We start from the raw sequence: 21,592 nt of genomic DNA on the forward strand, positions 1-21,592 counted from the left end.
AAAGTATGTTGCAAAAAATCAAAGTATAGAATATTAAAAAAGTCATAGTATAGTATGTATAAAAAATCTTTAAAATATATTTGCGTAGTATGTCAAAAATCGTCATGAAAAAATCATAGTATAGTATGTTGAAGAAATGTATAAAAAGCCATAGTATAATATGGTGGAAAAAAATGTAAGAAAGTTATTGTGTAGTAAGGCGAAAAAAATCATCAAAAGCCAAAGAATAGTATAGGTAATGGAAAAGTCATAGAACAGTATGTCTAAAAAAGGGTTGGAAAAGTGAAAGTATGGTTTGTTCAAAAAAGTCTTGGAATAGTATGTAAAAAATAAAATCAAAGTGTGACATTTTTTTTTTTTTTTTTTTTGGTATGTCGAAATAATATGAAAAATGTCGAATAAATATATAAAAAGCCAGATTATAGTATGTTGAACAAAGTAATGGAAAAGTCATAGTGTTGTTTGTCATAAACAACACTAAAACATTTTTTTTTATAGCAAGTCGTAAAAAAGGCATAGGTTAGCACTTTGACAAAAAGTCTTAAAAATGTAATTCTAAAAATATGTCGAAAAAAGTCATGAAAGGTCATAGTATAGTATGTCAAAACAAAGTCGTAAAAAAGGCATAGGTTAGCACTTTGACAAAAAGTCTTAAAAAAGTCATAGTATAGTATGTCGAAAAAAGTCAGAGTTGCACTTATCGTTAAAAGGCATTAACAAGTCAAAGTATAAAATGTCGAAAAATATCATAAAGAGCCATAGCATAGTATTTTGAAAGTTTTGAAATGTCAAATATTTGAAAAAGTCAGATCAGATTATGTTGAAAAAAGTCATTATATCATTTATTAAAAAAAGCCTTCGTATGATATGTCGTAAAAAAAAAAAATAATCAGAGTAGAGAATGTCAAAAAAAGTCATAGTGAAGTTTGTTGATAAAAGGCATGAAAAAGTCATAGTATATTATGTCGAAAAAAGACATAAAAAGCCATACTATACTATATTGAATATATATATATATACTATATTCAAATTTATGATGATTTTTTTCACTATGACGAGGAATCCTAACCCCTAGACTCTAGGGGTTAGGATTCCTCGTTTTCACCCAGGTGGCTAGGGTTCACCTGCCTGTATTTGAGCTGGATTTTAAAGATTATGTCAGAAAAAGCCATGAAAAAGTAATTGTATAGTATGTCAAAAAAAGTCAAAAACGCCATAGTAAAGTATGTTGAAAAAAGTCACTGTATGGTATATCAAAAAAGAATTTAAATTATAAGTCACAATTAAGCATGTCAAAAAAGACATAAAAATCATAGTGTGTAGAAAAAAGTCAAAAAAGCCATAGCAGAGTATGTCGAAAAAAGTCATAAAAAAGGCATAGTATTGTATGTCGAAAAATATAATTTTTAATTGGAAATGTCACATATGGTCTACTGGTTAGGATTCCTGGTTTCCACCCACCAATTCCCAGAATCAGGTTTTGTAAAAGAGGAGTTTTGGATTTGAACCCATTTTTCATCCCTTGTTTAGAAAAAAGAAAAGCACAACAATCACACTATGCTTTCCTAAACCTGAACTTGAACTCAGACCACCTGAGTCAAGATTAGTGCTGACCACAAGACCATTTGTGATGATGGAAATCTGGTTTCACTTGCAACTTATGAGACAAGCAGCTCAACAACAAAAATATTATTCACTCAAAAGTAACAAGCAAAACAAGATCTCCTTGAAGATTTGCAGCCAATCAGCTGAGCTAGCAGTTTAGTATTTATGATTCTTGGTTTTCATTTAGGTGCCCTTGGTTCAATTTCCGTTGTAGTGAAGTAAATCAGTACTAGATGTTTTTGCGTCTCCTTTCAACTGACTGAAAAAATATATATATCTGAATTATGAACATAATAGAAAGCCAAGTTTTCCTAAAGTAGAGATTGAACCCCTGTCCATCAGGGGAAAACCAGATGTCTTAACCACAACCCCATACAGGACTGTCTAATTTCAGTGTAAATTAAACTGAAATTTCCAAGACCGATTATTGTATTCACGCTGATTAAAAAGTGCAGAAAATCCATTTGTTGTGTTTAATTTCAAAGCCCCTAAAAAGAAAACCTCAGTAATCACATGTATTTATTCAAAGAAGGTGAACTTCCTGCAGCTCAGTTCAACATCTTTATCTCTCCGCTTCTTGGAGGTCATCAGCACCAGAGATGGACCAGTAGTTAAGGATGCTGACAGCCAACGCAGACCCGGTGGTTCGATACCCATCTGAGGTATGCCACACAGTGGTCTGTTGGGTGTGGTTTCGTGATGACTAATACTACTAAAAACTTCAAACCCTTTCCTGATGACTAATACTAGTAAAAACTTCAAACTACTAAAAACTTCAAACCCTTTCCTGATGACTAATACTGTAATTTAATATAATTTACCCAACCACAAAATCTTGTCTGACAAGCTCCACACACAGAGAGAAACAAACCCAAAGGCACATGAGTTTTGGCTTGATGCCACTTCTCCACGTAACTGGTGGGCATTCTTCCCCAATGGATCATCTTAAGCTTTGATGAACAAAAGAAAAGAGAAAGACGATCAGACTGAAGGAGGAATCTGCACATAATTCACATCCATTAATCAGAGAAAACTTTGGATGGATGGACCTTCTGGCTTTTGCCTTAACAATGATTTTGTTGTTGAGCTGTCATGCTTTTCTTGTCTTTTGGTGTACAAGGAAAACCATACCTACATAACCTGATGTCTCAGATGGTATAGTGGTCAGGACTCCTGGTTAGGACCCAGGTGGTCTGGGTTCAATTCCAAGTGGGAAAAAGTTTGTAAAAAAAAACTTCAATAAGAATTGTATCATAGCATTTTATATTATATACTGTCGCTTTTTGCCCCATGAATGCATGAGATTTCTGGGATTTTTGTTGAAGTTAATTACTACCGATGATTTTGAGAGGTGTGAATATAATGAACTGGCTTGCAAATTTCTGCTTCATTTACAATTCAAACATAACTCCTGGCTTACTTAGTACTGGAGTAAATTTCTTACTGTAGGAAAAGATGGATTCGTTTTATATTCATGACTCCAATTTGAATTGAATATACTGTATATAAATGTATATAAATATGAATATATATCTATATATACATATTTATTTATATATAATCATTAAGTTTTTTACATACAGTACCAGTCAAAAGTTTGGACACACCTTCTCATTCAATGTTTTTTCTTTATTTTTATTTTTTTCTACATTGTAGATTAATATTGAAGACATCCAAACTATGAAGGAACACATATGGAATTATGTGGTAAACAAATACTCAACAAACCAGAATATGTTATATATTTTAGATTCTTCAAAGTAGTTGAATGAGAAGGTGTGTCCAAACTTTTGACTGGTACTATATATATATATATATATATATATATATATATATATTCTGTATTTTTGTAAGCAAGTATGTACTTATTAATTCATTGAAATTTAAGTAATTTAGTTTACTGCGTCTCTTATCTTAACTATGAAGGCTTTAAGGGTCAAAGAACAATTCCTGGTAAATATTGTATTTTCCCTCTGTACATGCAGTGAACTGCTACATTCACAGCTATAACTTTACTGAAACGCAATTATCTCTCTCTATCTTTTTTTCATTTCACACTCGATAATGATGAATAATATCATGCGGCTATAAACTCCTCTTATTGTTTGCAAAAGACTTAACCCGAAGCAATGAGTTGCTGTCTTTCTGAGCTCAGCTGCCTGTTACTTGTTAAAGCCTGACCTCTGGTGGCGCACGCTGAACACTACAGTACATCACATTAATACAGCATCAGAGAAAGTACAGCGTCTGTATTTATGGCAGCATTAAAAAGTATACCGTCTCGAAATCCTCCTAAGTACTACCCTGAGCCTTCCGCTTAGCACTTATTGTACTCGTATTAGTTTGTTGCACTTATTGTATTCGTATTAGTTTGTTGCACTTATTGTATTCGTATTAGTTTGTTTCTGCACTGTACTTTTGCTCTGGTTTATGCTCTTAGATGCTTGAGAAAGAAGATGCACTTATGCCTTCTTGTGACTAGTAGGTCCTTCCTTCCTGCTGCTGTCAGGTTGCACAACCAACTCTGCTCCCAGCAGACCACATGACACATGTGCAATAAAATACACTGTGCAATTTATATTTATAGCTATAATAGTTTTTCTGTCTGTACATATAATATTTCAGTTATTGTGGATTTGTTTTACAGTTTTTTTTATTGCTCATTTATAATACTTGTTTTTTTATTTCATTTTATTTTTTATCTTGTTTTTCTTTGACTATGTCTCTTGTTTTGCACTATACTGTATGCTGCTGTAATCCCGTAAATTTCCGATTTACACTAATAAAGGATTATCTTATTTTATCTTATCTTCTCTTGAATACCTATGTTGAATACACTTATTGTAAGTCGCTTTGGATAAAAGCGTCTACTAAATGACTGTAATGTAATGTAATGTAATATTGTTTTATATTTTTTTGCAAGAAACTGATTAAGCTAAAGTAATGTATTTATTTATTTAATAATTTATTCAGTTTACTGCGTCTCTAGTTTCGCCGGCCTTCCAGTTTGTGGCGCTAATGCGCCTCTAAGATGGTTCGCCAACCGCCAATAAGCACCAAAGAAGAAGAACCGACCGGCGCTATGCATTGTGGGAAATAACATAGGTAATATCTATGGTAAGATGGATGCGCCCACTAAGAGCATGTCGAAGGCTCAGTAACGTTTTCAGCGTCATATGCCAGCATATGGCTACAATTTATGTGTTGTTGTAACAAATACGAAAGATAGAAGTGGCACAAGACCGCAGCTGGACGTCAAACCGGTAACGTTTACGTCCCTTATACTTAATCTGATGAAGCTAATGTGCTAGCTAAGGCTAAGGGTCAACGTAAAGATAGTTTAAAAGCTCACGTTGTGTTTGATAGAAACGTTAAAAACAGAGATAATACGCACCAAATAACCACTTTACCTGAGTGAACTGAATACCTTTCGTGTAAAGTTGATGCTCATTGTGTTGTTGTAGGGAAAATGTCAGTCCTAGGAGCTTTACTGAAAGCTGGATCGTCCTTCTGTCAGTCTGCTGGGACTCTGCTAAACACAGCTAGGACCATTTCTACCGGTGAGTAGGAACGTCTCTGTTACTGAGTTTATTGTGGAGCCAAACCTGTTTGATTTGTGTCCCTACTGTAGCAACACCCATTTACTGTTACCAAATGTTTTAACTGTGCATGAGTATAAATTAAAACACAATATCCCACCTGGGGAAATAAGGTCTTACAAAAGCACAAGTATCAGGATACGGATGCAAAACTAGTACAATGCATCATAAATCACAACTAGAACCCTATTTACAGGCATAAAGAAGCAGAGGAGAGGGTTTAATCCGGGAAGGCCAGTTTACTTTGATTTGCTTCCTTGTAGATGTACATTCATATGTTTATTAGGTCTACAAAATTCAACACACTCATGTAATATGTTGATTTCTTTCTTGAGATAATAAATGGATCATCTAAAATGCCTTTTACGATTCCCTAAACGATGAGTGAATTCTTCAAACTGTTTGATTTATCTGGACAACAGTCTAACACCCCAATACTTCCAGTTTACAGTGATTCAAAACAGAAAAAGCAACAAAATTTGAGAAGAACATGAGCATTTTTTAAATAAATGACCTATATGATTGATCCATGTAATAAAAATGTTTGGAATCAATGTTATGTTGACTAATCAATTAATCTAGTGATTGCAGCAGAACTAAATGTACTATATGTGTAAAAGGTGCTGAATACTGATGTGAAACAATGTTTTTTCTTTAGGTACATGCTGTCAGATAAGGATGCATGCCATCCCTCAGCTGAAGAAGGTGGACAGGTGGACTGAGAAGAGGAGCATGTTTGGAGTTTATGATAACATAGGAATCTTAGGTAACTGTCCTTAAGTAGTTAAAGCCTATTTGACATTGTGGAATTTGTTTATTTTTGTTTTGTTCAATAAGAGAGTTTTTGTATAACTTTCTCGATATGCACATTGTGCTTGCAGGGGACTTTAAAGCTCATCCCAAAGACCTCATTGTGGCTCCCTGCTGGCTGAAGGCTTTCAAAGGCAACGAACTGCTCCGTCTAACTAGAAAGAAGAAGATGGTGGGAGACAGAATGATGACTCTGGACAAACACAACTTGGAGAAGAGGATACGCTTCCTCTACAGACGCTTCAACCGCACTGGCAAACGCCGTTAACATTGAACAAACCATACTGGCAAATACATCTGACCAGCCAATAAGGACTGTTGTAGTCTAGCTGTGTGATTTCATCCTGTCAATGTGCTGTAAGGATTCTTTTTTTTTTTTTTTAAGTTATCAAATTCATATAAAAGTAAGATTTGTGTGTTTCAGAGCAGCATACTTCCTGTCCTTTGGTTTGTTGATTTGTTTTTGGACCTTTTAAACAACCGATTTCCCTGACAAACACATTCATAATAATACTGATAATAAAAGATAAATCTGAGTGGTCATAAGGTGATTTTAAAAATGAGAAAGATGGGAGAAAGAAGAAAAATACATGCATCTGCTAGAAATCGATCTTATTATTTTTGATGCATTTCTAAACTTACTTTTTATTGTGAAAGACTGAATAGTTAAAGTTCTTCTGGCCTCCAAAAAGTTGTCCAACACAGACCTGTACAACCTGTGAAAAAAATGATGTTGGTGCTCCCCAAACCACAGACAAATTTATGCCAGTACACAAAAAAAGAAGGGAAGTTTGACAACCATCACAAGTTTTTTGTAAATTCATGTTATAAGGACATACAGTGAACAGAATAGAAAATATTGCATTTCCTTCATGTATATATTAAAGTTGTTTGGATAATTTCCCCCAAATTTTCTTCTTTCATTCTCCTTTCAGAAACACAATCATTAATTTTAAAAACGACCGTGTATGCAGTAGTTTCCTTGACATCTTCAGATTGTAGGATATGTAGTGAATTTTTAATATTGAAGTTTACAGTATTTGAAACATTTCAGAAATGTCAAATCTAAAGAGTACTCGTACATTGTCCCTTCCTCATATATTAAATCTGGGTCATACAACAGCCTGTGGCTCAGGTCTTTCTTGACTAATTACAGTGAATTTGTGATTCGTCCACCTTCAAGTTAGTGATGAAACAATAACTCAACAGAAAATTTAAAAAGAAAAAAATACGTATATAGTAGATTATTAGTTTGTCATAAATTGGGGAAAAATACCCTGAAATATTTGGTTCCAGCTTCTCAAAAATCCGATTTGCTGCTTATCCCGAATATCTTTGGGGTTTGGACTCGTATAACAAGACAAGCAATTTGAACACATCATCTTGGGCTCTGACATGTTAATTGTTTCAATATTCTGACATTGCATTGACAAAAATAATAAAAAATCAACAAATTAGTCAGTGATGAAAATGTACTTATTCAATTTACTTTAAGCTGTTTTGTAATTTTGGAATCTAACTGAGTTACTTAAAAGAATACTCAAATTCATCGATGAGGAAAACAACTCTTTTTTTTCTGCCTTAGGTATGAAGAAATGGCCAAAGCAACAAAGTTAAAACTGTATTTTTGTATTCTCAGAATATTAGTTAATGGTAGCTAGCAAGTTTTGTTGGCGTGGTTTTATGATGGCTGAAAAAAAAAACATTCTCTCAATATGTACAGTCCCTTTCTCTCCGGGACCCTGAGTGTTATCTTAGAAAGTTAGCATTAACCAACTGGCCCAGCCCACCCTTATTCTGCTAGCAGACTACTTCACTGGAAGAAGAGCAGACTGTGGCCCTGGAGAGGATGGCCGGCTAGTTAGCTTGCTAGCTTGTCCATCCTCAAAGCTCGCTAGTCTCCAGCTCTCCGTTTGCTCTCCTGCCAACCAAGTTGTCTCCGAGCTGCAAAGATTGAGACAAAGGGACCATAGACCCAGTGATACAGCAACCAGCCTGCTTTTAGGGCTCATTTGCTGTTAGTGCAACTTTAGCATGAAAGCATGGTGGAATTATCAAGGTGGCCAACTAACTAGCTTGCCACTACATGAGTAGAACCTAACTTAATGCTCCATTCACACACTCGTCACAGCGTACAAATGCACATTATTATTGCCATGAAGTGACAACTTTGTTTGGAACATTTTTCTGTTATCAGTGTAGCATGAAAGCATGGGCAGAGTTAGCATCTTGCAAAGCAGCCAGCCCAAACACAAAGTTAGCTTGCTAATTCCGACATGCTTTGACGCTGCTTACAGAAAATAAGCCAACAACAGTGGGCCATCTCTTTATCTCTTATAGTATTAGCAACAATTCTCTCCATCTCTCGAACAGTTTAGCCTTCTGTTTTGTGTCTGTTCCAGTTTTTTACTTATTTTGCCTCCAGATAACTCTGTGACGTATTCACGACGACGGATGTTAGAGGAATAAAATATAGCGGAGTAATGTTTATCTGAGCAGAGACCGAAGTCGCTCTCCCTCTGCGGTGTCGAAATCACAGTGCTTTGTTGACATAGCCGGGCCGCCCGCCACGCTGCACTGGTCTCGTTTGGCGGTTACAACTGATAACATTGTTGCTGAAGCGTGGCCTCCTCTGGTACACTGTTAGCTCTGTCATTGATGGGTAGTTTGCGCTGTTAGCACCGTTAGTGCGAGCTGCTGGCTCAGCAGGCACCATGTTGAGAACAGTGCGGAGGCAATATAAATTATCTCAATCTCACATTTATCACCTTTAAATGAAAATTTTAAAACATGGGAATGTGATAAGCTGTAAGATACTGTAATGTTAGTAATTATAATAATAATAATAATAATAATAGTTTCTGTCTGTATATATAATATTTCAGTTACTGTGGATTCTTTACTGTTTTTTAACTGTTTTTTTATTGCTAATTTGCTTATTTATAATACTTATTTCTGATCTTGTTTTTTTTTTTTTTTTTTTTTTTACTCTGTCTCTTATTTGCACTATATCTATGCTGCTATAATCCTGTAAATTTCCCCGCTGCGGGACCAATAAAGGATTATCTTATCTTATCTTAATTTTAGTAGATAGTAGTGGAGACAAAAAAGGAAAATAAATGCTATGTTATTAATGACATACATGTACTTCATGCCACCAATGCATAAGTCGGTGCCCCATTTGGGTCCCCCCATTCAAAGAAGTGTGGTCACGCCACTGCACTGGTAGGCATCAGCTGTACCGCAGTGTCGTCCTGCCGCCCTATCCGACAAAGAGAGCTGCAGTACTGCAAAGTGTAAAGGGGGAGAGAGAGAGAGGGGGGGGAGGGGGGAGGGGAGGGGGTGTACCGCACTGTCGTTACGAGTCCAAGTGAAGGCAGGAGGAGAGACGCATTATTGCAGTAGCCTACAGTGCCACAGCACTTCACACGGGCGAACCTACCGCACTTCCCTCACACATCCATCCGCGCAGAGAAAAAGCGAGATAGATAGAGAGAGAGAGAGAGAGGGAGAGAGAGAGAGAGGGAGGTGTGGGGGTAACAGAGAACTGATTTCTCATGACTGTACTTTTTTCCCCCCTTAATTCTGAAATTTCACGCATTTGCCAGTAGCTTTTAGAAGAGGCAACTCAGCATCCGGCCAATCAGTGCTGCGTCTCAGCATCCAGGAGCGTCGGCTGCACGCAGCCCTGCAGGATTATAAACATCCGTGGATTTCGCTTGAATGGATTATAATTAAGAAAGTACTTTTCTGTTGAGCTCGCATTGCTTTCCTTCACTTCCTGCTTTCTAGTCCGGTCACTCAGTGAATTATCGCCCGGTCCGTTTACGTGTCTCGGTATATTGCGGTACTTTGTTGACGACTTGCAGTATAAATGCATCGCTAGAAGCTCGGCTCCACTGCGCAAAGACCCTCCGCCTGTTTACCGTCAGCGCGCCACTTTCATTACTTTGCTAATTGAACATTTTTAGTTTTTTGGACCAGTGCCTCGCAATTTTCGTCTTGTTTTTTCCCCCTGTGATCTTGCTGTTTTTCCCCCATCCTCTCTCGTTGTACTTCAGACGTCCCTCCCCCCCTCGCATCCCTCACCCCTCCTCCGCTGCCCGTGAGTCAGTTCAAACAGCTGCATAGAAGATGTGAGTATTAATGCGGCTTTTCTCCTGCGCTCTTTTCACATTAGCAAAATAAAAATACATATCTTAGTCAAGCTTATATAGATGAATAGCCTGTATATATGTTTTACCTTTTTATTTCCTTGTATGTTTTTCCATGGTGGGGGTCGAAAACTAAACTGATTCCTTTCAGCTTGATGGATTTTGCTGACGCAAGTGAAATTTTCCGTTACACCATCACTAAATTATGTATTCAAGGGGTGGACTGCTGCCACTGTAAAGCCTTAGAGTTAAATTGATTTTGTTATGATAATTTAAAATCACAGTTATTAAAAGAAAATACATTTGTTACACAGCATTTTGTGAGTCCGATGATTTGAGGTCACCATCATCACTTTCTCATATCTAATGAATGATGGTTCATGGGGTTAAGGCATTCTTGTTCCTTATATGCCAAATTGTTTTTTTTGTTCTGCAGTGACTGTGATTTGTACTAAACTATCCATCAGATTGATTCAGTGGCTGCTCCCCTGAAGAGGTTGTTTGCTTAGTTTTAAACATCCTGTACCTCCTCTTCCCCGGGGGTTAATCCAACCCTTTACCCTCTTTTCCGCAAATCACTGTCAACCTTTATCTTTTCTTCTCAGTTCCACCCAACTCTCTGTTATCCATCACAAGAACTTACCTTTTTTTCTAAACCAAACCTTCTCTCCCATTATTCAGCCAGGACTTTCTGTTTCTTGCTTCCCATCTGTGGCCTATATTTTCTTTCATCCAATTGCATTTTTCAAATCCCAAACCCTTCACATCCTATTTTCTGCATCCTCACCCTACATCTCCACTCTCCCCTGCATGATATGCTGTTTTCGTCTTTTGCTATGTGGTGGCTTTATTGCTCCTCTGTAACTGCCAAATTAGCTTAATTTGCTCCTTGACCTGTAAATCTTTTACTCAGCCTTTTCCCTATTGGACTAAATGCTGTAAACAGGCATCACTTAACCAGATATTACCGAAAAGGCCTCCCTTTATTCCAACTTCAATTCATTTTCCCCGTCCCTGGGCTTCTTCTCAGGTCTGCCCCAGATGCTGCTGCACCAGGTGGAGCCCCCGGTGCTCCAGGAGCCCCTGGTGGTGATGGAGCCCCAGGCGGCGCACCTCCTGGCCCACCCAATACTTCCAGCAACCGCAGGCTACAGCAGACACAGGCCCAAGTCGAGGAGGTGAGCCGGAATAGGCCAGTCAAGGATTCTGTGCCAAAGTTTGATGTTTGATGCAATGTGAAATCATTAAATATCTGGACTTGATGTATGCACAAAATTATTTATTGTCACTTTACGTTATCTGAAAAGGTCTGGTCTTAATAACTGTCATTTATGACAATTTAGCTTCCTGTCTTCCTTTCCTTTAACCTCACTTATCATCCTCTTTGTCTCCCCTCCCCATTGCTGCTAAATGCTATCTCATCCTCGCCACTGTGGGCTAGGTGGTGGATATCATGCGGGTGAATGTAGACAAGGTTTTGGAAAGGGACCAGAAGCTTTCAGAGCTTGATGACAGAGCGGACGCTCTCCAAGCCGGAGCCTCCCAGTTCGAAAGCTGCGCAGCTAAGCTAAAGAACAAGTACTGGTGGAAGAACTGCAAGGTGGGCACATTAGTGAGGCGCCATTAAACACATTGTTGCTACTGAAAGAAACTCACATTGTAACCCAAGTCTGAAATAACAGTATTCCTATTTGTATGTGGTGCATATATATATATATAGTATGTACATAGAGCTAGTAGCCTGGATAAGATCCTCTGCTCATTTATTTTAACACATTGAACAACTCTTCATGCTGAGGTGCAGTGGGGCGAACGCACAGTGTCTGTTCATGGGAATCCTGCTCGCCGCACAATAATCTATTAATGAGCTGCTGTGAGAGCAGATGCTTTAGGGGTAATGGGGAAAAAGAAGTCTGTTACTGTAGAGTTTTCACTACAGATTCAAAGTGTATTAAATGCAATTCCTTTGGGTTTGCAGCTGATATAGTAAATGTTATTGTTTTCTCTTCTCAGATGATGATCATGATGGGGATCATTGGAGTCATAGTGGTTGGAATACTATTCTGTAAGTAGCATCTTGATACTAATACAATGTCTCCTATTGATTGACCGAAATATGATTTGTAGGCTTTTATAAACAGATATGTTTATTTAAAAAAATAATATGATCATTAAGTGTTTTTTTCTCTCAGAAGCAAAGGAACAGATATATGAAGAAAAGGATCCTCTGTAGATCACAATTGCTCATATAGTGTTAGTCAGTAAAAATAATTGATGACATAGTAGTGCTGTTAATTTTGATAGGGAATTAAGATACTGAGACAGCACAAACATATTTCTATTTCCGCCCTAACAAGCCAATGTCTGGCCTGCATGTTCTACTCTTATTGCTAATTACACATGACGTCTAGTAAATAATGGTTAAAATAATAATCAAACCAGTTTATTTTCAGTGATGTATTGCCAGATCCATTAGACTAATGACTTCCTCCTCCTCTCTCCTTCATTTGCAGTGTACTTCTTCTACTGAGCTCAGCCCGTTATCAAAGATGGATATGGACTTGAGAGTGATGAGAGGGAATAGAAAAAAAAAGATACCCAAGCGCCACTTCTCCCTTTTTATCCGAACCTCTCCTTCTCTTCACACAGTCTTCCATTAAACCATCTTGCACTTGTACATGACAGAAGTGTTTATAGGTGTCTCCGCTCTTTGTTCCCCTCTCCCTCCCTTCTTGTTGCTTTCTTCCACTGTTTTGATGTTAAGTCTCACTCACTCTCTCCTGTCTCTGCACCTCATGTATTATTGAAGGACGCAGAAGGCGGATGGAAAGAGGAAGAAAGGAAGGAGAGGAGGGAGAGAGAAAATTATTGTGACATGGGAACACACAAGGCTAAGCCCTACGAACGGAGCTATTGGTGTAAATGTAAAATGTATGGATGGTGAATGTGTGCAGGGAGATTGAACAAGAGTTTGCAGTCCTTTCTACCCCAGATACGCCAAAGCTTGTTCATACATCCTTTTTTGAGAGTCCTACATTTGTATGTTGATACTGACATGCCCAACTAACACACCCCTTCTTTCACAACTGCTACCATCATTGCTACTTACTAACACAAGGTCATGTTAGATTAATATTAGGAAAAATGTTGTTGTATGTGCGTGTGTGTATTTGTGATCAAGAGTATTGTAGCCAATAGCTTTTTCAGAGTTTAGCTGATAGATTTTATTAGTAACTTTTTTGTTTCCTTTCCTTTCTAACTTTCTACAATGTTCAGTAACAACAATGAGGAAAATAAATTTGAAAAGGGAAATCAGACTGTGTGAGAGTATAAGGAAAGGAAGAAGTGTTTCAGGGAAAAGTAGTATACATTTTTTCCCCTGCATTAATAAGAATAACTTCTGGACTGATAAGCAATTATTGATAGTAGTTGTATAGCTATGCTTCATTTCACCTTGGTATTTGTACCACAGGCGGAGGCATAGCAGTAGTGTTATTCTTAGTGGCGTAGTGATATGCACAGCAGGAGAAACTGACAAGCAGCCACTAACAGACAATCTACTGTACACATGAACTGACCCAGAGGAAGGTCTCTTAACTCTGACTTGGACAGAGTCACAGCCATAGACAGATGAATGTGAAGCATCACATTTAAAAAAAAAAAAAAAAAAAAAAAAAATAGAGGTACAAATGCCAACTTGTTTTGGAAGTTGTGCAGATAAAGTGTTTGTTTGATTGTTGTTTTAGTTGACCTGATCTCCAAAAAGCAGGAAAATGAAAGAACGGACATGATTTAGAAACCCAAAGCCACCTCAGCCATCCCGCCCCCCCTCCCAACCCTGTCACTCACATAAAAACAGACTCACCTGCAGAAAATGCTAAATGAGTTTGTTTCTTACTTGCATGGCAAACCGTGTCCATAGTTTTGCCTATTTGTGTGACCTGTGTATCTGCCATTTCTAAATCTAACTGCCGATTGTACATTTTTCTTTTGTTAGTGGTTTCAATGACCTGTGTATAATGTCTTTCTGATCTGATAATTACTGCTTATGCAATGCAATGATGCTCAAGAGTTTGCTAAATTTGATTCATTTATTAATATGCAGAGACTGCAAACAACTGCTACTATAGTTAACTGTTAAAACATGTAGTATTGTGTGGATAGAATAATAGTGCACATATGTCGGATTATGCTCCTGAAAATGTGTTTATTAATTCTTTCAGGTTTTTGGGGGGTTGTTGGATATAAAAGAAAAGCTAGTTTTCCCTTCTTCGGATTGATTTTGAGAGTTGATAAAATAAAGATGCATAATTGTAGCAGTTAGTTTTAATTATCTGATGATATTGTGTAACAATATTATTAGGTAATTACCACATGATATGAGAACATGTTTTGTGATTTACAACCTGAAAATGCAGTGAGATGAAGCAACTGGATTTGCGAAAAACAAATGCATGCTTAACACTTTTGCTGATGCCAATAAATATATCATCAACAGAACCCTTGTGATGTTCTCTTGACATTTTGAGCCAACTTATAAGTTTTAGAAAATGTAATTTTGCAATCTACTCGATTTCAAGTGATTTCAGCTTTCTTATTAAAATATACAGATTCTTGATTTATCTACAAGAGCGATTTGATCGGTTTCTAGATGTTATACAAGAAATGTGCTGATATTGATAATATCAAATTCCTTAAACAATGTTGCAGTCATAAAATCCTTCATTGTGAAAAGTAAAATACATAATGCATAACAATATCCCAAAGAAACAAGCCATAAAAACACAGGCTACGTTAAAAAAAAGTACAACATGAAAACGGTGCAAAAGAAAAAGACTTTCCAAAAAAGAAAGTATTACCTCTTAACATCAAAACCTCCTTGAGTTATTCATGTGCAACAAAAAACAGTGTTTTGCTGGAAAGTATAGATTTGGATTTACGATATCTTGCAGGTGTGGAAAACCAGGAGAAAAGCCAAGCAGATACAGCACAGGGGGCAGATCCCAAAGCTCAGGTTGGGGGAGGTGATAGAGTGTGTGATCGATCCGGTTCAGGTGCTGCAGCCACTGGGTACATGGCATTGGTTAAACCTGCAGCCCGTCAGGTAATCAGAGCAGGCATATGTTCACCCAGCTTCTAAGCAGCATCGACAGACAGGAAGGCGCCGAACAGGAGGTTATCAAATATACTCATCTCTCTCTCTCTCTCTGCTCCACCCACACAGGACAGTGGAACTGCGAGAAGGCTGAAGGCCAAAGACCCACAACGGGAAGAATCTTTAGTTCAAGTTTGACCGCATCACCCCAACCTCTTTATTAAAGGGCACTTTATTTCACATAAACTGCCTCTGAGTCTCCCGTTTTATTTTGAATCTCGTCTCAACACCCCCTGGGTTTCCACACAAGCAACAAAAACGCAACCTCCAAGTTTTCTTACTGCAACTCTACATGAGTAAACCACCTCCAACAATACTCAACAGCAGATTTATAAAGCAAACAAATTACATTTTAATTTTTTTCGTAGAAGCCTACAAGAGTTTAAATACCAGTGGTGGCTTCTAATGAAAACCGTAATAACTTACAGACTCACAAATGACACAAAAAGTCACTCTGGGCTCAGGTTTAAGTCAGGATTATCTCCTACAATATATCCTACTAATTTATCTCATGACCTGGTAGAAGAAAATCAAAGTGACAACCAGGAACCCCAGAACCCACCAGTAGGAACCTGTAGATTGAAAGAGACAGAGAAACGCATTAAGGATTTTTATACAGTGTTTTCATTCAGTACAATATGTACTGCAGTAGTACAGCATGTAATGCAAATCAACAATCTCATATAATTATAATTTTTCTGTGCCTCCCAGCAAAAGAGCAGCAGTTAAACATCCCAGCGACAGCTACACATTAATACCTGGTTCTGGACTTTCTACCACCAGACTGAGAGAGAGAGGAGCGTCCATGGCTGGGTGAGACACCCTGCAGATGATTTCAGTCCCAGGGGAGACAGTGGAGGGCACAGAGAGATGAGATGACAGGGAATAAGTCCTGTCACCATGCTGTCGATGGCTGGACAGAGAGCCCTGATCTGGAAGCACTGTGGGCTCTGTGTCTGTAGGAGAGAGGGACAACCACTCCATCTGAAAGGCAGAGGGAAGCAGAGATTAATGAGCTGTGAATCAATCAGTCAAACTGTATTAGTATCGCATCATTAATAAAGGTAGGTGCAATTCAATGCGCTCTAGAACTGACTGACAAGCTGAAATTAAGACAGTACAAATGTAAAAAGTAAAACAATTTAAGACACAAAAGAAATAATGTAATAATAGAACTAACAAAACAGATAACAAAGGATTAGAGTGGGTACAACTTTTGAAAACAAATACAATAAAATAAATGATAGATTATAATAAATTAAATTTCAGTAAACATTCCAATCAAGAGCCAGGCTGAAGAGGTATCCACACTTTTAGCTGCTCTCAAATACAGTTTCAAGCATTAAAACGCAAAGTTGCTTCACCAAAAGTTTCCGTTAGACTAAAATGAGATTAACCTTAAAAAAACTTTAGAACATAATTTAGAACATAACCTTTGTTTATTTTTTGTTTGTTTTGTAAAAGTAGGCAGGTATGGAACATGCATGCGCCTTTGATGCTCTATAGTTTTTTTTACCAGAGTAAGAGAGGCAGCATTAGCCAAGATTTATTTGTTTTGTTTGGACAATGGACTTCTTTGATTTTTTTACATGGACATACCACTACACTTAAATGTAATGCCTGGTTACCAAAGTTAGGCATGTTAATGTATTTCTTAGCTCTACTTGTATGATCCACTCAGTCTTTGTGGTATTATCAATAAATGATTGAAAGTAAAAAGTTTTCATGGAATTGATATTCAGTGGCATGAAAAGGAAAACATAGAACATGAGCTGGTTAACAGCTACATCTTAGAACATACTAGTTACAAACCTGAGCATCCAGGGGATAGTAATTAGCGCAGTGGCAGCTCAGCGTCTGGGGGGACTTTGTATTCAAAACCAATTTCTCCTTTGACAGTGAAACATGAGGTGGTTCTGAAACAAAGAGAAGCAGAAAATGAAATAAAAGACATTTTTCTGAATTGAGAGATTAGGGTGGGACTTACGAATAACCTGCAGCTGAATGACCTGCTGGGCGTAGAAAAGGCCAATACTGACGGTACAGATGTAGGTCCCCTCGTCCAAAACCTTCAGCTTGGTCAGAGTCACAGACGCGTTACCCTCTCCAACAACCTGGGAGGCATTCATGCTTGATCCCTTCCTTTCTGCATTCACTGACGAAAGAAAATTAAACAAGACTTGACAAAACTATTTATCTCAAGATTTTCTTACTTTTTCGCTCTGGAGCCTTTGACCACAGTAAGACAGCATTTCATTTCACAAACTTAGATCAGTAATGCTCTCTCCTTGTCCTCTCTCATTTGTGTATTTTATGCAGATGACATTAAGCTTTGGTCGTTAAAAGGAGTCTAGATAGCCTAAAAGCTTGCAATCAAACAGAACAATCCAACAACTTAAATATGTAAACAATAATGCCTTTGGATTAGCCATTCATTATGTGAAAAATGAATGCCTAAAAAAAATATTTATTTCTGAAGTAACTGACCAGACAAACTGATGAGACAAAAAATAACAATTAACAACATCATAAAATCAAACAAATAGTATTCATGTTATATGTCTGTATTTGTCTTGCGGTGTTTAATTTCGTGATGTAATGTCAAGATAATTAATGGAAAACATTTGAAACGAGACACTTCTAAATATTTTTACTTATTCTGATGCATTAACTTAGTGTTAGACCAATGTTTAACATGTCTGACTAACACAAATATGTAGAGTTAAAGTTTATATTTGTTTTACTGCAAAACATTGTCCTCAGAGCCTCACTATAAATGACCATTTCGAGTCTATATGCATTTATTTATTCATGAACTTCCATGCCACTGAAGCCACTAATGTACCATCCTCTACATTAGCAGTGCTGTCACTCTCAGAGCCACAAGAAGCCGCCCTCACATAAACATCCAGGATGAACTAAACCAGAAGAGGTCGGGCACACGTGTTCACACAACACTCACCCACTGTGCTCCCTTCTACGTCATCCAGCCTCGTCACCATATCAAGCACTTTCCACCCGTTTCCCCTGTGTTGCAGTCGCCATTCAACGGCCACTTCCTGCGCTAAAGGTATCTCCTGTTGCTTGAAGCCACAGTTGAGGATAACATCGCCTCTCAGAGGGGCAGACACAGACTTTACATAGGAATAGACCAGGAATATCACTGAGCGACAGAAAGCAAATACAAAAGCAGAAGAAAAACTAGTGAGAATTATATTATGAACGATGGGGATGATTCAACAAGAACATGAAATGGGGTTTTAAAGGGAAATTCAAGCCAAAATCAAAAATACGTATTTCTCTTTTCTGTGGTGCTTTTTGTCAGTCTAGATTGTTTTGGTGTGAGTTGCTTAATTTTGAAGATATCGGCCATAGAGATGTCTGCCTTCTCTCCAATGTAGTGGGACTATATGGCACTTGGCTTGTGCCCCAAAAAATGCATTTGAAAAACTCAACATCAATGTCTCTTGTCCACAAAGTTGTGGATTATTTTGAGTAACGGGGTTATGATTTCTGGAGACACATTAAGTTTAACAAATTCATGGTTTTGGCGCTTAGAGCACCACAAGCCTAGTGTCATATAGCCCCATTATATTGGTGAAAATATAGACATGTCTGTGTCCGTCTGTCTGATATCTCCAAAACTAGGCAACACACATCAAAACAATTAAGATTTATTTTTAAAAAAGCACTATAGGTAAATGAAAAATATGTATTTTTGACTTTGGGGTGAACTCTCTCTTAACACACTAGATCTCACCTTCAGTCAAAAGAGTTCCAGACCGGCTAAGAGGAAGACCCAGTTTGTTTTGTATGAGGGTCGTCTGGTCCTTCTTGACCTCCAAAGTCTGCAGAATCAACGCAGTGCTGAACTCAACTCCCTCCACAATAATAGACACCATAAAATAAGCTGATCCTGAACTTTCCTGGGATCCACGAGGAGAGTAACGGCTCATTTCGCACATCACCTCCTGCTCATTGCAGTCCGCATGGAGCAACACGTGTGCATTGGGGATCTCAGGTGATGACACTGCCACAGAGGGATGAAAGGAGAAGTTCAATACGAAGTTGTGTTTATATTACAGTAAACTTAATACTTAAAGAAGGCAGGGAAAACCTTCAACTTCTAACAGGATGGCCTCTGGGTCAGGGATTGAAGGCGGGACAAACGGAGTGAGTGTTTCAAGTGATTCGTCAGAAGTCACTGGAACGTCTCTTAAGATAAGAGTGGCAGGAGTCCGTGTGAAGAGTGAGCCACCTCCCATTCCTTCATGTCCGACTCCCTCCTCCACCAGGGTGCAGGAAAGTACCAAATCTGCAACCCCGTCACCTGAGAATCAAGGTGACACAGTGAAATTGTAGAGGTTTACCAAATTTAACATTCTGAAAAAGTTTACATTCTTTAACAGAATCAGGTAAACACGACTAGTATTAAACATGAATAAGAGTAACGCTTTATTTATGGGTCCATTTCTACTGTGTCTTGAATGTATCCTGGAACGAATATGTAATTTGTTACAAATAATTGGAAAATAAAAACCAGGGTCTTGACAGACTTATTTTAGATTGTTTAGTTTTGTTAACTTTAAAAGCAATTGTTGATTTCAAGAGGTATTTACTTTAACAAACAGCTTCCTTTAAATAACTATTAATCCATCATTCATTTATTACTCAAAACTTATTTTTTCATATATGTTTAAGCATTAACGTGCCTTGACGAGACAAACTGCACGTGTTTGCATGTTCAGATGACCTGCTATGCACCGAAAAAAATATTCAATGTTATACTAGATCAGCAGCTAATTTGATTCAATTAATTATAAGTCTACAAAATAGAGACAGTACTTTCCCCAAAATGAGTGCCAATTCAGTGGTTCTTTCCAGGACACATTCCAGGTATTCACAAAGCTGAAATAAGCTCTATCAGACATTGTGAAATGAATACTTATCTAAAACGTTTTTTACTGAACGTGACAATCTGAGGTCAATTTATTGCCACTACTGCGTTTATGTCCTTCATTCAGTTCTGTATCAATATGCAAAGATGAATGCACTTACCACAAACGCACGTCAGGAAGTATCCAAACAAAACCACGACAATCATCATCACGGGGTCTCGTTTCTGCGTTTTAATGAATTAAGAGTGCTATAGGCAAAGATTAACGTTAGAAGGCTACAACAACAAAGCAAAGTGAAACAAATGCTGAACACACAAACGCAACACCGCACTTTCACTTTTGAATTCAACAACTAACAGCAGCCCATTGCATCTCTACAGTCTGTTCATTTACTGCCTTTTCTTCATCACATCTAACACGCACAAAGGGCAATCAGGCTGATATCAAATAATCCAACAGTAAACTATGAGGTAGACGACATCAGGAACTCTCTCTCTCTCTCTGTCGGGATCATGAGCGTAACGCAGCAGTGGAAGAGAGAAAGCGAAAGTCAGCAGACACGATCGACCAATGAGAGAGCAGCAGAGAGAAACGAGCACCAACCCTCACCATCACCACTCGGTAAGGGCTCTGGTACGATCGTTTTTAAGTTTTAAGCTATAAATGTTGCAAAAAGAAGACTGACATTTGTATATATACACAATTTGTAATTAAATATATGCATGAATGTGTGACCAATAAGACATATTTAAAAGAATGGTATGATACAGAGATATTTATCTCAGGATTTGCTGGAGACCAAACCAGAGTTAGAAAAAGAGTAAATATTGGACTTCTATTCATCATGTGGACACAAACACGTCTCCAACTGAATGATAATGTTACACCATTTCAGCTGGATGTGTAAATACACCGTTTGCTAATATTCACCACAAATTTACAAGTTTTTTCTATTCACTGAATTGTGTGACAACCTATGATACTAATGCTAGACTACTATTTTTAACAGCTGGCTCTTTGTTTGTTTTTCGATTGTGCTTTATTGTTCTCAGCAAAGAATAATTAACCTATTATGTACCTGCTCTTGATTAGGGGATACTGTCTTTCTTACTCAAATGCAAAAGTTGCTTTAAAACTGAATCACCTTCATCACTTAAGAGGAAGATCTTTATGAGCCAAGTTATTATTTGGCAATATTGATGGGGTACTGGTTTTGTTCAGCACACCTGGTTTTATTAACTTAGTGATGAAATATAGTAAATGCAGCATAGTCATGTTGATCCAGTTTATGTAGTTCGTGACTCTGGTGTAAAACCCATAAATACCCCGCTCTCTGCATTCAAAACCACAGAGAGGAGATGTGTGAATAAT

General features: G+C 37.6%; 3 protein-coding genes across 3 annotated transcripts; 2 read left to right on the forward strand and 1 right to left on the reverse strand.

Moving 5' to 3' along the window:
• The first annotated feature begins 4,675 nt into the window (after positions 1 to 4,675).
• On the forward strand, positions 4,676 to 7,439 carry mrpl51 (mitochondrial ribosomal protein L51). Its single transcript, XM_054621686.1, has 4 exons — positions 4,676 to 4,868; positions 5,070 to 5,165; positions 5,863 to 5,970; positions 6,086 to 7,439. Exons 2-4 carry the CDS (start codon positions 5,075 to 5,077, stop codon positions 6,280 to 6,282), a joined length of 396 nt encoding a protein of 131 aa, XP_054477661.1. The 5' UTR covers positions 4,676 to 4,868; positions 5,070 to 5,074; the 3' UTR covers positions 6,283 to 7,439.
• Positions 7,440 to 9,156: 1,717 nt separating this feature from the next.
• Positions 9,157 to 12,241, forward strand: LOC129109305 (vesicle-associated membrane protein 1-like). The gene is made up of 4 exons (XM_054621334.1): positions 9,157 to 9,239; positions 11,199 to 11,346; positions 11,610 to 11,768; positions 12,182 to 12,241. Exons 1-4 carry the CDS (start codon positions 9,157 to 9,159, stop codon positions 12,239 to 12,241), a joined length of 450 nt encoding a protein of 149 aa, XP_054477309.1.
• A 1,789-nt stretch (positions 12,242 to 14,030) lies between these two features.
• tapbpl (TAP binding protein like) lies at positions 14,031 to 21,580 on the reverse strand. Its single transcript, XM_054621644.1, has 8 exons — positions 20,382 to 21,580; positions 19,441 to 19,653; positions 19,084 to 19,353; positions 18,286 to 18,486; positions 17,311 to 17,478; positions 17,136 to 17,239; positions 16,082 to 16,307; positions 14,031 to 15,895 (listed from the first exon to the last, which is right to left on the reverse strand). The coding sequence occupies exons 1-8, from the start codon at positions 20,428 to 20,430 to the stop codon at positions 15,828 to 15,830; spliced, it is 1,299 nt and encodes a 432-aa protein (XP_054477619.1). The 5' UTR covers positions 20,431 to 21,580; the 3' UTR covers positions 14,031 to 15,827.
• Between the last annotated feature and the right edge of the window lie 12 nt (positions 21,581 to 21,592).

This window comes from Anoplopoma fimbria, chromosome 20 (genome assembly GCF_027596085.1).
Source record: "Anoplopoma fimbria isolate UVic2021 breed Golden Eagle Sablefish chromosome 20, Afim_UVic_2022, whole genome shotgun sequence".
Classification (NCBI taxonomy): domain Eukaryota; kingdom Metazoa; phylum Chordata; class Actinopteri; order Perciformes; family Anoplopomatidae; genus Anoplopoma; species Anoplopoma fimbria.